This window comes from Tamandua tetradactyla, chromosome 5, assembly GCF_023851605.1.
Source record: "Tamandua tetradactyla isolate mTamTet1 chromosome 5, mTamTet1.pri, whole genome shotgun sequence".
Classification (NCBI taxonomy): domain Eukaryota; kingdom Metazoa; phylum Chordata; class Mammalia; order Pilosa; family Myrmecophagidae; genus Tamandua; species Tamandua tetradactyla.
Window position 1 is genome coordinate 1,634,476 of NC_135331.1, and position 15,285 is coordinate 1,649,760.

The window sequence follows — 15,285 nt, forward strand, 5'->3', positions numbered from 1 at the left end:
CAAATCCATACACTACCCTTGAGCATTCCTCCATGTATGCTGCGCACAGCCACACGGGGGGAGCACTCCCCAAGGCTGGCTAGTCCAGCCCTCCCCCCAACCGAGGCAGGTCACCTGGTTGGAATCGCCTGTCACAGCGCCCACTGGGTAAGGCAGAGCTGACCCTGCCCTCATGCCTGACCTCCAATGTTACCCTCTAACCGGTGCCTGGAACAGCCTATCTGCACAATCTTCCACGACACTTAGCAAATTTAAGTGAACAGTGAAGTGAAATCATCTCAGAGAGTAAAAAAACGCATCACGAATACAGAAATACCTTTCTGCCAACACGGAGGCATGCTTGGGGTTTTTCTGAAAGGGATTCATGCCAAGCCTGCAGTACAGAAAATGAGACAATAATTACCAAACAAAGGAAAAATAGAATGAAGGAGACGATAAAACAAATACTAAAAATTAAGCTTCAAACAGTTTTACTCATCACAATTAGCATAAAATTACTTAAGAAACATACAGAGGTTTTATTGGGGGGCTTCTCTTTCCTGCAGTCATTTTCATTAACTCAAAGTGGTTTGTGTACAGCTGGGTGTGCGTGGCATTTTCATCCTGAGCATAGATCTGGCTGGTACGGAGAGGGCGGCTGTTTTTACTCTGAAACAGAATTGATGACAGAATATGAGAATCGGACTATGAGCACAGAGGGACAGTTGCCCTGGAGACAGGTTTGCGGACTTGTGAAGCCTGGAGTTAAACCCTCCTTGATCCGAGTTTCCACGGAAACTTTCCCTCTTCCTAATAGCTCAGTTCTGAGACCTAACACAGCCACACAGCAGCAGCCCTCGTTTGCTGCCTGCTGACCACATTCTTCAATCTGTGCCATTATCACAGGGAAGCCACACCACAGGCGGAGAGATGAAACCCCACTGTCAGCCCCGGGGGCAGAAAGGCCCAGGCCCACAGGGAGGGGCAGCAGAGCTGAGTGTGGAGCCCTGTGCACACAAGTCCTTGCCCTGGAAGCGGAGTGTCAGCCCTGCCCTCGCTGGTGCCATCCTGCCAACTACCGTGGCTACCCACTCTGTCCAGTGGACTGTCAAGGCAACACACTTGCAAGGACCTCCACGTGCAGATTCTTGGGAGAAGTTTAGCATTATTTGTACTTGGCTAATCTTTCCTTTATAAACCCTACAGCTAAACCAGTCTATGCTTAATGATAGCCTCCTTGCTCCCAAGACATCCTACCATGCTGAAGAATTTTGGTGCTGCCAAAACACACCACGAATTTTGGCGCTGCCCCCTTGAATGTGGAGGAAATAACAGTCCAGGCAGGCAATCTGTGCAAGGCCACAAGATCAAATGGTGACAGGGTCGAGATGAGCTCAACGCAGACCCCTAATCCCTAGCCGAGTTCCCTCTCTTCCTCACCTCTCTAAACTCGAATGGTTCTATACTTGGGAATCAAGTACAGTCTGCTGAGATAAAAACCAAGAATCTAATACTGATATATTAAGAGACTAACATGTGTGCATACATCCACATATACTTATGATTGTGGGAAGTCTATTGCTAAACAAATGCCTTAAATTAAAGAGGGCAATAACCAAGGAAAATTAGATTAGAACTAGAAAGCCAACATGTAAGACTGAGTATATTGCGCCATTCCATGTCTGCTGTGCCATCTATGTAAGCATTCCCATCTTGTAATAAATAAAAAAAAACAGAAACTGGGGAGAAAAGGGAAGTAAGAGTGAGACCAGGGACATTACACACAACACCAGAGTCAAACTAAACCAAGGTCAAAGGGAGGAGGCACCACCTGTGGAGGGTGGAAACTCCTGTTCCTGTCTGACTGAGTGGGACTCATCCCATTCCAACCCCTTGGGGCCATGCAGATGGTACAAGGTCAGACCCAGGGGTCAAAGGCATGGCCTTGGCAGCACAGTGCACCTGCTCTGCTGCCACTGTGCGCCCCAGATACCAGCAACAGAGGAGGGGCTCAGCAAGCAGACAGGCGGTGCTCCCACGCAAAGAAGCCAGTCCTGCAAGTGGAGGAAACAAAGGCATAGAGCCCACCTGCATTAGTAACTGCTGTTTACTGAAACGCAGGCTCACTCTCAACCTCGTTATAAAAGCCTTTGCACTGGTTTTCCAATTTATTCACAACATCACCTTCATACCTTCTAAATAGTTTTTGCCTTTTTCTCTGGATTAGCTTCATAAATCAGCTATAAGAAGAAAAAATTTTAGCTTTATTTTTTTCCATATTAAGCTAATGGCTATATTAATGCTTCCAAAACATAATACATCTAAAGCAAAATTTCAGGAAGTCTTGTCTGTGAAAAGTATCAAAAAATGGTATTAGGAGGAAAGCCTTTTTCTTTTAAACAAAAGCTTTATTTTGACACAAGTGCTTTTAGAAAAATAAAAACTAAGAAGATTCAAAGAGTGGTTATTAAAAGAAGTTAAGCCTTGTCACTAACAGAGGGTTTCACCTGCTGTGGGATGCAGCCAAGCCCTAATGGGAGCGAAGAGTCACGGTGCAGCCAGGGAGGTGTGTCTGCTATATCTCTTCCTGAAACTGAGGCAAATAACCCCAAAAGGGGGGCAGGACACATGAGGGGAGGGCCCACTTGCAACCGTGCATGCCAGCATGGGCACACAGGCACAGGCACTCTGTGCTCTCCCGAGAAAAGGCAAGCAGCTTGGCAGGTGGAAGGAGGAAAGAAGAAACAGGAAGAGACAAACTTGGCTTAGCAGGAAAAGTAATCCCTGAACCTGCCTGACACTCGCCAGGTTCTTCCGGGTCAGGCTATATACTACAGCTGGTTTCGGAAATCAAAAGCTACCCTAATGAGTAAATAAGCATCTTCAATACTCTAAATTAGTCCTCAAACAGCCAGTAAACAGGGTTTGTCAAAGCACAGCAGCAAACCTAGCAATTCAGCGAAATCAAAGCAACAAAACCACTGGGTATGCTATTACAACTTCCTTCAAACAATGCTCATAATGAAGACAAAGCAAACTTTACCTTCTCTTTTATTCATTCAATACTGTACTTTTTTTTAAAAAAAGAAGCTACAATCAAGTACTTGGAGGACCCTCAGACCCAATAAATGCCACACAGTATTTCCCATGGGCAAGGACAGCACAGAAGTTTGACATCAGGACAACTGCTCACACTAGCGCTAGCAGCAGCAGCTACAAAATCAACACGCCCACCATCCCTCACGCTCACGCCAGGCTCCACACAGCTAACACCTCACTCCTCAGAACAACCCCAGGAAAAGCCCCCCAGAGACGCATGTGCCTGCCCACAGACAGCAGAAACCAGGGCATCAGGCTCGGGACCTCGGCCTGCTCACACTCACCCTGACTCACCTTTCCCTCTTCCCTGGGAATGATTACATTCTCATAGCGATTTCGGCATTGTTTGGAAGAGCGGTAAATTCGGCTGCAGGAGTTAACAACATCACTGACAAGGTCCCAATTAGGTGTGTGAGCAGGTGACACGATTGTGAGGTTCAGAGGAAGCTCCAGTAACTGTTTTACAGCCTAGGGGAAGATGTTTTAGATAAGCATGTCAGCACTCTGTGGATCCGTGGGTCTCCCTCCCTGTAAAGCCATCCTCTACAGAGGCAACAGCGCAGTTACCCTCTGGCAGGCAGGGGAGGAGAATCACGTTCGAATTAACACTCAAGCCCCACTGAGAGACCTCCACTCACCTGCAGGAGCGTCCAGTCTTCACTGATGAGCCACTCAGGGTTATCCTGACCAGACTCAGCTGCTGGTTTGGCAAAAGTTGGCAAAGGTTTGGCAAACTGAGTTTGTTGCTTCAACAGAATATTCTTCTTCTGCTCCTTCCCTTCTCTTCGGATTTTCAACATACCTGGAGTCGCTCGGTCAAACAGCGACCGAGGAGGAATGACGGCCTCCCCATGACGCTGCTTCTTTTTCCGACCTGCAGCTAAACAGAGAGGCCACCTTCAGCAGGACAGCGAGCAAGAGGATGCTGTTTCCACAAGCAAAGTCCATAGGACCAAGAAGGGCAAAGGGAGAGGAGTACAGAGGAGCCTTTTAACAGCATTCGATGAAGAAAAAACACGTTTCTGCTATTCTCGTCAGTTAGAAAGGTGAACATAGTTTCCTAACTGCTGCTATGTCACCAGATTAGTAAAAACAAAACAAAGGAAACAAAGATATGACCGCATCAGCATGTACAAGACTGTAAGCCACAGCCACGTGGTCAGCAGCCACCCTGGCCAGGTGCACTCGGAGCAGCAGTCTCCCCCAGGAGGCACAGGCAGGGGCACCCCACAAATCACACAGCGTCACAGCAGTCAGGTACCTGAGGGGTCTGTCTTGTGTCGCTTACGCTCCTTCCTCACGTACACGGGCGGCAGTTTAGACTCAGGAATAGGAGTGGTCTCATACATGAGACACATGACTGAGTCGATATAGATGTCGTTGTCGTCCTGAGGGGGCGTGGGTGGGGTCCACAGCTATGGAGAGAAAGAAAATGTCAACAGACGTGACACACGGAAAGCAGGTTGGTTCAGACATAAAATCAAATGAAGTTACTTACTGGCATAATTTCTGTCTGTCCATCTGCATCTTCGTAGACATATTCCTATAGGGAACACGGGAGAATCTTAAAATTTAACAAAACCTTGGTTTTATGCTAGAAGTTACAAATTATTAATCCTCATACTTATTATATGAAGTTATTTCTTCAAAATAACTTATGATCAGCATCACTCTCTGTAAGACTCTTGTTCTTTAATCACAGCAAGGAATACAACCCACAGAAAAGCTAAGGATCTCACAAAACAGCGTTAAACAAGTGCCTATTATGATATGCGTTGTGTTTTCAGAGCACGGACGAGAGGGTGTGGATGGAGGAGTGGAAAGGAAGGCAGAGACCCTGAGCAAGCCCTCTGGAGGGGGAAGGCCGCCCCGCTAAAGGTACAGTACCATGCTGTAGGCGTCGTCTCGGGTGTAGGTGAGGAGCCCCTCCTCCTCGGCGAGCGTGTGGGTCTCCCGCTCCCGCAGGCCCTGGGCATGCCGGGACTCCCATTCCTTCACTGACCTCAGGATCCCGTCCTGGCAGGAGGGCAGCAGGGAAAGAAGGACGTTCACTGTTGCAGGCAGTAGATTTTGATCGTGTTCCCTTGCCTATTTAAAATCTTACTTATTTCTATCTTCTTCCTTCTCTTCTGCCCTCAATCACTTACCATTCAAAACAGATGAAAAACCTGAGCCTCTCTGCCACAAAATGCTTACTGTCACACATTCCTACACCCCCTCCCCCCACCAAATATACAACTCTCTATCAAACACCAAGCTGCCTCAAATCAAATGAAAAATATCAAGGTAAACATTTAAAAAGGATAATTGTAGTCTACACAGAGTTCTCCAAAACTCATTTCATTTTAGTTTCTATACTGGTGGGTTGTTATTTTTTCTTTACTTCTATACAAGTCAAATTTAACACTGAAGAATTTGAGATTCTTCACATGATGAAATGATAAAGAGTTGATTCTCTTACCTCACTGTTTCTCTCTTTTTCTTGTTCAATGGAAGTATGGAATAATTCCAGGTAATTCAAAGCATATTTTTCAATTGGTGTAAGCTGTTTCAAAAACATGTTTTTCACAGTGTTAACAGCAAATCAAGAAAGGTTCAGCTCCCTACTCAAGCCCCTCACCAACTTCTGAATCAGAAGTGACTATCCTTAGTCAAAGTAAACAAGAAACACTTTATAAAAGGGTCAAATGTTTTTTAAAAAGTACATTTAAGTACAAAAGAGAAAATATCGAAACCTGTTCCATAAAGTCAGCTAACTCCTCTAACTGTGAGGGCTCTTCACTACGTCGGGACTTGTCCAAGTCTGATGATAAAACATCCACACTCGATCCAGCCACTGGTTCTGCGGTACACACCTGTGCGTCTTCCTCCAGATACTCAATGCTCCTGAGGGCCTGCAGAAAGCACACAGTTAAATATTTGATACGTTTTTCTTTTTTGTATGCTGTATGGCAGGGTCACATTTCATTCTTTTTCCATGTGAGTATCCTGCTATTGCAGCACCATTAGTTGAATTTTTTATTGTTTTTATTGTTTGTTTTGTTTTTTGGGGGGGTAGTGCATGGGCTAGGAATCAAACTCAGGTCTCCCACACAGCAGGCAAGAATTCTACCACTGAACTACCTTTGCATCCTGTGATATGTTTTCAAAATTAAGGAGTTTTGAAAAAGAGCTATACTCCATAAATTTAACTTAGATACCCATATTATATTATAAACAATCAAGAAGCCTCCCCAAAGGTAAATCATTCATTCCTAGAAAATGAATGAACTGCACAAAACATTAGGCACTATAGGGATTTATAAATGGAAACAACGCAGAAATTATTATCAAGGTGGACACGCAAGCCCCATGGAAAAACTAAGGACAACACAGGCAAAATACGATAAAAAGCAAAAGTGAAGGACAGGAACCCAAAAGGGCAGTCACTTCACAGAGCAAGAGCGGGAAAGAACTGAGCTGCTTCATGTCCCTCCACACGCACAGCCTGACCACAGGTACTGACCGTGTGAAGGACAACGGCCAGCGTCCTCGACGCAATGGACAAAGAGCAACCCAGCAGCGTAACAGCCAAAGGGGGCTCACAGGGAATGAAACACAGGCAGTTGCTCAACTTCACTTATGTGTAGAAATGCTCCTATCAAATCCCCAGAGCAAACCACCGTGGAGTCACTGGTAGGTGTGAGCAGACAGCTCCACATCTGAAATACTAGTTTCTGGTTAGGATAAATAAAGCAAAAATTTGTACAACCTCTTTTAGGGCACTGTAGCCAAATCTGCCAAAGTCTATCATCTAGCCCCACCCCACACAGAGGTTACAGACGGAACATCTACACACAAAGCATAGAACAGTGGCACAGCTGGAGGGAAGCAAAGGAGACCACAGGACCACCTAAGGGCAGCGTTTAGAGTCTCTTTCTGACTTTAAGGAGGAAGAGCTACCCATCTGCACAGTGGGCATGAGCCAAGATTCCCAGTCATCAAAATACCATTCAGAGAGGACAAAAAGCAAACCACAGAGTGGGAGAAGATGTCTCACAGGCATTTACCCAAAATATATAAAGAACTCCAACAAGCTACTAGGAAAAAGAGAGACAACCCAATTTAAACAAAAAGGAGGGGAAAGACTTAAGCAGGCACTTCATATAAAAGAATCCAAATTGCCAACAATCACAGAAGATGGTGTTCAAATTCACTAGCCAACAGAAAAACTCAAAACCACAATGTGAGCCCATTTCACAGCCACTGGGAGAGCAGAGTGAAAGAGGATGACAACTCCACATCTTGGTGAGGCCACGCCACTGCAGCTGAAGTGAGGATAAACGGGTCTTGTGACGCTGGGACAGTCTTGGCAGCATCTATTAAAGGCAAACGTCGATCCTTGGCAACCCAGCCCCTCGATCCCCGTAGATGCCTCACAGAAATGCACACGTGTGTGAGTCACAGTAGCACAATTCCCAGCGGCAATTCCATCCAATCCACTCACTGACCAGATCGACCCCCAGCACCTGAGCGCACAGCAGAACACGGCACAGCAATGGGAAGGGCAGTCCCACAGCAGCACGGAATGAGCAGGCCTAAACGGGCAGGACCTCGTTCACACAATGTCAACAACAGTGCCACAAGAAGTCAGAAAAGGGAAAGGAAGGGGGCTGAGAGGGGCAGGGGACGTTCCTGCTGCAGGGAGCGCTCCATCTCTTGAACTGGGTGCTGGCTACACACATGATTTCAGTTGTGAAAATGCATCTAGTGCAATCTTTATGATGTGCAGATTTTTCTGCATGTATTCACGCTTCAACAAAAATTTTATTTAAAACCATTTTAATCACACATATCCTTTGATGCATATTGCCCCTGCTAGAAAAATCATACAGCTACATCAACACACAAAAAGATGTACAGGATGTTTACTGAAGAATTAATTATAATAACAAGAGACTAAAAAACATCCTCTTGCTCGCACACCCATCAACAGCTCCCACTGGTGCACCTGCGGAAGTGCCCCAGGGCCAGCACCACACACACCACTGTCCTCTGCCTCGACCTTGTCTCCCTGCCTGTCCCTTCCCCACACGGGAGCCAGAACAACTGCTCAAAAGAACAAGGTGGACCACATCCCAGATCCACTCCAGTCCTTCCAAGGCTTCCTCACACACACGAAGCACAAGCCAAGTCCCTGTACGGCCAGGACGTGTCTTTCATCACACCCTGTCTCACCTCACCCTGTCCGCCTTTAGCCATACCGTCTGGGGTAGTTCCAACATCACGGTTTTGCAGGAGCTGCTCCATTCAAACTGACTCAAGTGTGTCTCAGCACTTCAAACCACCTTTCATATCATACCACTAGAATGCAAGCTTTGTGAAGACAGAGACGTTTGTATTTCTTCAATGCTATATCCCTACTGCCCAGGGCAGTGACCGACACTCAATAAATCTATATGCTAGAATGCCTTGCAGCTTTGAAAACAGCAAAGTAGATATCACTGTGATAATACCAAAATTATATGCCTGAGCTATACTGTAAGAACAAGCAGCAAAGCATGGAAGGAACAGTGGTCCTCCACCCACACGCGTCCAAGTCCTCCCACCTTATGCTTCTCTTCAAAGGTGCATGTCAATCTGTTTTCCTACTACCCTCTTGGACTGCTAGAATTCCTTTTTAATTTCACACATATATTACCTATTTTTAAAAAAGAATAAGGACAATCCATCTGTAGCTGCTGATATAGAACAATCTGTATGATACCTCTGTGCAAAAACATAAAACATAAAAACATACAATACTTCTATAAGAAAATGACAAATGGCTAACAAGCTAAGAGTAGCTGTCTCTAAGCAAGCAAGAGAAGGTCTGTTGTGAGAAAGTGACTTTCCATTATAAGTTCTTATATATTTTACCACAGGCACTGGTTACTTTTTCAATAACTGAACACTCAAAAATGTTTGAAAAGCAGCACAGGATGAGCCAGTAGCAATCCCCAGTGCCCCAGAGCCAGCAGGGAGCACAAGGCTGAGAACTGGGAAGGGGCTCCAGACGCGAGGCCTTCCACAGTACGATGGGAGGAGCTGCCGACACACGAGCCTCAACAACTGCTGTGGAGTGATGTGCACTGCGAAAGGCATTGTCACAGTGGAAGAAAGACTGGAGAAGTCTGCGCAGTTGTCAATGGAGGTGCCCACATGTGACGGGAGAAAGATACATCAGGGCCCTTCCGGGCTCAGGCAGCACCAGGCCAGGGCCCAGGGCATGAGACCTGCAGAAGAGAAAGCCTCTGCTCCTGAGGCTGGGCAATGTAAAGAGGAAGAGAAACAGAAGGTAAAGACAAGACAAAGGCAAGCCCTGCGGCTAGAGGCCCCTGTCTCCAGGAGGAGGGTGGGAGGGGGCGGTCAGGAGGTGAGTGAGAAGGCCTGCAAACACAGAGGATGGGGAAGTGGGCAGAACGGGCCGTAGACGAGACATGGCCCTGAGAAGCAAATCCCTAAGGTGTCCACCGAGAAGCACTGCCTGAAAGAACTACTACGTGAGCCGCAATTTAAAATGTTCAAGTACCCATATGTGAAAAACAGGAATAGTTTATTTAACCCAATATATCCAAAATATTACCATTTCAACAAGTAATCAACATAAAAAAATACTAATGAAACGTTTGCATTCTTTTCTGTACTGGTCTTCAAAGCCTGACATGTATTTTGCACTTTCAGCACATCCCCAATCAAGTGAGCTCGATGGCTGCTCTGCTCAGAGCTGAGCCAGAGCTGTGTCCTAGGACAGTGGTGCTACCGGGGAGAAGGGCTGAGACAGCTGCCTGGGCTGAGCACAGGGGATGCAATGGAGGCCACTGGTGAGGTGTCATCTAGGGCACCAGTGAGCCAGCCTGGGGTGTCACGAGCACATGTGCAGGCTAACGGAGTGGTAATGACTGCTGAAACTGCACCAGGGGGCCACGGAGGCCACACTATTCTCTACTCTGCTCTTTACTTTTTTGCGATTGAAAGTTCTCATTTCACGCAGAAAAAAAAAAAGGAGGCCATACGAGGAGGGCAGGGGGCAGGGGTGATGGGTCAAGATCCCATCAGGGCAGTTCTGACCAAAAGGCTGCAGTCAGACCAGGTCTGCTTCTTACCTCTATGAAAGGTCTTGCGATTTTGGGTGCAATGGTTTCTGTGGCAGAAGGTTCCTGAGAAAGGACAACAAACTCCTCTGCTTTCACTGGGAAGCCAGCATCATCCAAGGGAGAATAAACCTCAAACAGCTCCTGGATGGTTCGCTGAATTCAGAAACGCATACTATTCTTCAGTAATGAAGGAAACAATTTTATGCCTGGCCTGAACTTGAGACTAAATGCCAGAGTCAAATGTCAGATGATCACTCCACACTCATGCACGTTACAACAACCCCATTCAGGTAACCGGTCCCAGGGATCCCTAGGAAAGGAAGGGCACCTGTGTCAGGAAGGCCATGGAGTAGTCGTTTCCCTGGGCCGCCACTTCTCGGATCAAGTCTTTAGTGCCATTCTTCAACAACTTCTCTTCAACGGAGTTGCCACTCACAAGCCTACAGACAAAGCGCACACACACACACACACACAAACAAGATGATAATGAAAGCACCTGAAAACACAACCAGAGCATGACCAGAAGGCAAAGGTTTACAGGCAGCAATTAATACAGCAACACTCCTGCCTTGCACTGGTCTAGTCTCCATGGTTTCCACAGGGCTTGCCAGACAGGACACATTCCTCAGGTGGGCCAAAGCCTCCCCCCACCCCCACGCACGGGCCACCCCACCTCTGATCCAGATCTGGCTGCCACACAGACGGCAGTCAGCTTAGGGCACATCACACACTGTCTGCTCATGCCCTGCTGTCCCAGCTCTCGCTGTCCCTCCTGCCTGCTGGGTTTTTCCTCTCTCCCCACCAGTCTCAACATGGAACCATCCTACTCTGTCCTTCTAGGCTCACCCCCAGCATCTGTCTCCGGTGGCGCTTTCTTTGGCTCTGATAAGCAGAGCTGAGCCACCTTTGTGTCATGGGCTGCTGTGTATTGAGGCTCCGAGGACACGCCTCATCTTTGCACCCCACCTATTGCCGGGTACACAAGAGGACACCCAGTGAAAACCATGATGAATGCTTACAATAAAAATCTAATTTTTCTTGATTATATTGCCGATACAGGTTCACTGTAAAAAAATGGATTAAATGAACATATAAAGAAGAAACAAAAATCTACCTGGATTTGATTACCCTGAGATAATCATTAAAATCTTGGTGACTACGTCCATCTTTTTATTGCATAATATAAACAAAAAAGATAGAGAGATAACAGACAAATAAGAAGTAACTTTTAAAAACAGACATATTTATCACAATATTAACACTCCTTCTAGCCTCCAGTATTCTGGAGTAGCTTGAAGGAAAAATCTGAGATGATGGAATGGTAGCCCATGACAAACTGTGGGACTTGTTCTCTACTCTTTGAAGTGTGCTTTGAAAATGATTGCTTTTCTCTTTCTTCGCTTTGTGTATATGTCATATTATACAAGAAAAAAACTTTAAAAAAAAAAATAGACATATTCTCATTGTTGTTTGGGGAGGGGGCGGTAGGGGACTGCTTGCCTCTCCGACCCCTCTCCCGGCAGCCCATGCTCACAGCCTGGCAGGTGGACCTCCAGGGCGCCTGCTACCTGCTGGAAGTAGCACACTGGTACACAGTGGTGTGCGTTATTTCCTCTACAGAAACAGGATTATAGTACTACATACATATCTGCCTCCTGCTTTTTCAGTTAATAGGATGTTACAGAAATCTCTCCAAATGACGGGGTGCAGCCCAACACGTTTTATGAATGGCTGCCCCAAACCCTGGGGTGTGGGTACACCCTGATGGCAGCTTTTGTGGGAGCTCCAAACCCTGGGGCATGGGTGCACCGATGACAGCACCCACAGGCACCTGTTTTTACCATCTGAACAATGCTGCAAGAAACATTCTCACATGACAGGACTGAGTGTTTTGGAGGGGTGCTGCTGGGGCAAAAGGCCTGTGGATATGTAATTTCAAGGGACCTTGCTTCATAGCCCTTACAAAGGCTGAGGTGACCCCGACTTCCTGTGGTGAATCACAGCCCCTCACACATCGCCCTGCCTACAGATGCCACTACCCTCCACTACGAAACCTGTCTGAGGCCTACAGAGTGAGAACTCATCTTTAATTAAGTTTGTACTTTGACCTAACCACTGAGTTTGAGCAACTTCTCATATGTTTTTTGGACACTTGGAACTGCCTATTTATCTTCTCAGGTTCCTTATCACCCTTTATAAAACAAAGGGATAATAGATCTTCCTTGTCAATCTATAAGAGCTATTTATTTCTTTATCTGTTATGAGATTGCAAATAACTGTCCTCTTGGTTGTCTGCCTATTAATCTTGCTAATGGTTTGAAATGACGTATGTACCCTAGAAAAGCCATGTTTTCATTCTAATCCCATTTTGTAAAAGCAGGCATTTTTTTCTAATCCCTATTTAGTATTGTATGTTCGAAAGTCTAATTAGATTATCTTCCTAGAGATGTGATTTAATCAGGAGTGGTTGTTAAACTGGATTAGGTGGAGGCGTGTCTCCACCCATTTGGGTGGGTCTTGATTGGTTTATTGGAGTCCTATAAAAGAGGAAACATTTTGGAGAATAGAGATTCGGAGAGAGCAGAGAATGCTGCAGCATCACAAAGCAGAGAGTCCACGAGCCAGTGGCCTTTGGAGATGAAGAAGGAAAACACCTCCCGGGGAGCTTCATGAAACTGGAAGCCAGGAGAGAAAGCTAGCAGATGACACCATGTTCACCATGTGCCCTTTCAGCGAGAGAAAAGTCCTGACTGTGTTTACCATGTGTCTTCTCACTTGAGAGAGAAACCCTGAACTTCATCGGCCTTCTTGAACCAAGGTATCTTTCCCTGGATACCTTAGGTTGGACATTTCTATAGACTTGTTTTAATTGGGACATTTTCTCAACCTTAGAACTGTAAACTAGCAACTTACTAAATTCCTCTTTTTAAAAGCCATTCTGTTTCTGGTATATTGCATTCCGGCAGCTAGCAAACTAGAATAGTATCTTTTCGGCAATACCTAAGTTTTTATTTTACTCCATCAAATATGTTTAGCTTTCCGTATCTCTCCACTATCTCTTCAAACCCTATGCTATACATATTGCCTCTTAAAACACTGTGTATAATTTTTGTTTTACTTGTTACATTTAAGTCCTTGATCTAGCTGGACTGCATCCATTTTTAAAGTGAAGAACTGCACTCCAAGCCTTTCCTCTTCCACTTGGAAAGGAAGGTGTACCAGGAAGAGTTAGGAATAGTTAGGAAACTGCCCCTTATAACATATGAACCCCACCAAAAGGCTCTCGCTCCAGGTCCCCTGCCCCGTGGCACACTGAGCTGTGCCCCCTGCCCCTGTCCTTTCCTGTTATGTTTGTCTGCCGTTATCAGATATCTGTATTCCAAACATACTTTAAAAGTCATTTTATCTAATTGTCTGTGTGTCTGTATGCACACACAAACGCTAATACCCAAATTAGCGTTTTTTTTTTTAAATCATGTTGAATTTTTACATTCTTTCGGGTAGACATCAGGTTTTCATGAAGTCAGTCTTCCAATGTAAGGACATTCCATTCATCACATCTAGTGTCTTGTCATTTAGTTCACTTTTAGGCTATGCTTTACACAGGCATCTTGCACCTTCATAACCAAGGTACTGCACAGATTTCAGGGCTAGTGGGCAAAAAAGGTATCCCTAGGTCTAGCTGGTAATTGCTACAGGGACAACCACAAGAAAGGGAGTTACATGACAAAATCGTCTTCAGACAAAGTAAAGGATGTACCAAACCTATAGTGATTGGCATGGAAATGCACTCTAAGCATATTGTTTAAAGAAAAAGGGACTACAAAATCAGATTGATGGTATGAGCCACGTAAAAATTAGAAAAATACCTGGAAAGATGCATACACAATGCTAATCATTGTATCTCTGCAGGATCCTTATTTTTCTTTATGCACTTAAAAAAATTTTTTTCCCGTAAACATATAATACATTTATAATCAGAAAAAAATAACACAGCCATTTAGTGGAAATGATTCCTATCACAGTGCTTGGATCACTGTATGGCCAGTGGCTTTGCTCCAAGCTGCAGTGAAAGGTAAAGACCAGGGTTCATGTCCAGGTCGGCCTGGAACTTCAAGACGTCAGCCGATGGCCACACCACTCTTTCCATAGGTCCTTGTCTGGGGACTGACGGCTGTGCCCACAGCTCAGAGATGGGAGATCACACGAGACAGAGCTAGTCGAGAGCCTAGCACACACAACCAGAGTCAAAATACACAAGCAGCAAGACTTCAATCTACTGTCATTACACTGGAATATAAATACTTTTAAAAGTCTGGAAATACGTAGTGGAGCTTTCTTCATTTATTTGGGTAATTGTCACTTTTGTGCTGGAAGATCATGATAGCAGGCTTAATGTCTTTCAGCAACTATTTTACTAGCAGATGTTTTATATTTTATAATATTTGAAACAGCTGAAAATATAAACAGTCCTTTTAAGGTTTAGGTACTCTACAAGAGGCACAACAAATATTTAAAAGACAAAAAGATGGCATGTCTAAGGAACATAACTAAACCGCATTTCAAGTAAATGTCAAGTATAAATAAGGAGTGGCTAAAACAGCAGGAATATCCATTTGTCTGAAGGAAAAATAAAAAGATGTAGTTGAAACATCTAAAATTTTTAAGTCAAAGCATCTTTTCTTCAGGGGTGTGTTTCATCTGGGCATCAACACCTGCCCACCGGCCCCGCAGCATGCCCCTCACCTGTAGATGTGGACATCCTTGCACCTCCCGATCCTGTCGCACCACTCCTGCGCCTTGGCATCCATCACGGGGTTGAGGTCGCTGTCATAGAACACCACCGTGTCGGCCTCCACAAGGCTCACCCCTGTACACCGACTGTGGGTAGAAAGGAGGGCACAGAAGACCCGCCTGTCTCTGTTGAAACTCTTCATGAGTTCCTAAAATGAAGAGAACACTCTCGTGGGAAACCTTTCACTATTAATTAAAATTATGCCACAACAAAACCGTTTGCTCTGTGTCTCATAGGATGTGTTACCCCGCCGCAGCCTGATGGGAGTCTTTGTGGTCAGTTCTGGCCCTCTTTGCA

The 15,285-nt window shown here is 45.5% G+C and overlaps 1 protein-coding gene across 1 annotated transcript in view; it reads right to left on the bottom strand.

Moving 5' to 3' along the window:
* The window catches only part of EP400 (E1A binding protein p400), a 194,152-nt gene that overhangs the window by 44,156 nt on the left and 134,711 nt on the right, over window positions 1-15,285 (bottom strand). The window contains 12 exon segments of the mRNA XM_077159524.1: window positions 317-373; window positions 512-648; window positions 3,373-3,546; window positions 3,717-3,958; window positions 4,340-4,493; window positions 4,577-4,621; window positions 4,966-5,094; window positions 5,540-5,623; window positions 5,814-5,972; window positions 10,203-10,346; window positions 10,522-10,633; window positions 14,940-15,136. Coding sequence (XP_077015639.1) covers window positions 317-373; window positions 512-648; window positions 3,373-3,546; window positions 3,717-3,958; window positions 4,340-4,493; window positions 4,577-4,621; window positions 4,966-5,094; window positions 5,540-5,623; window positions 5,814-5,972; window positions 10,203-10,346; window positions 10,522-10,633; window positions 14,940-15,136 — 1,634 coding nt within the window.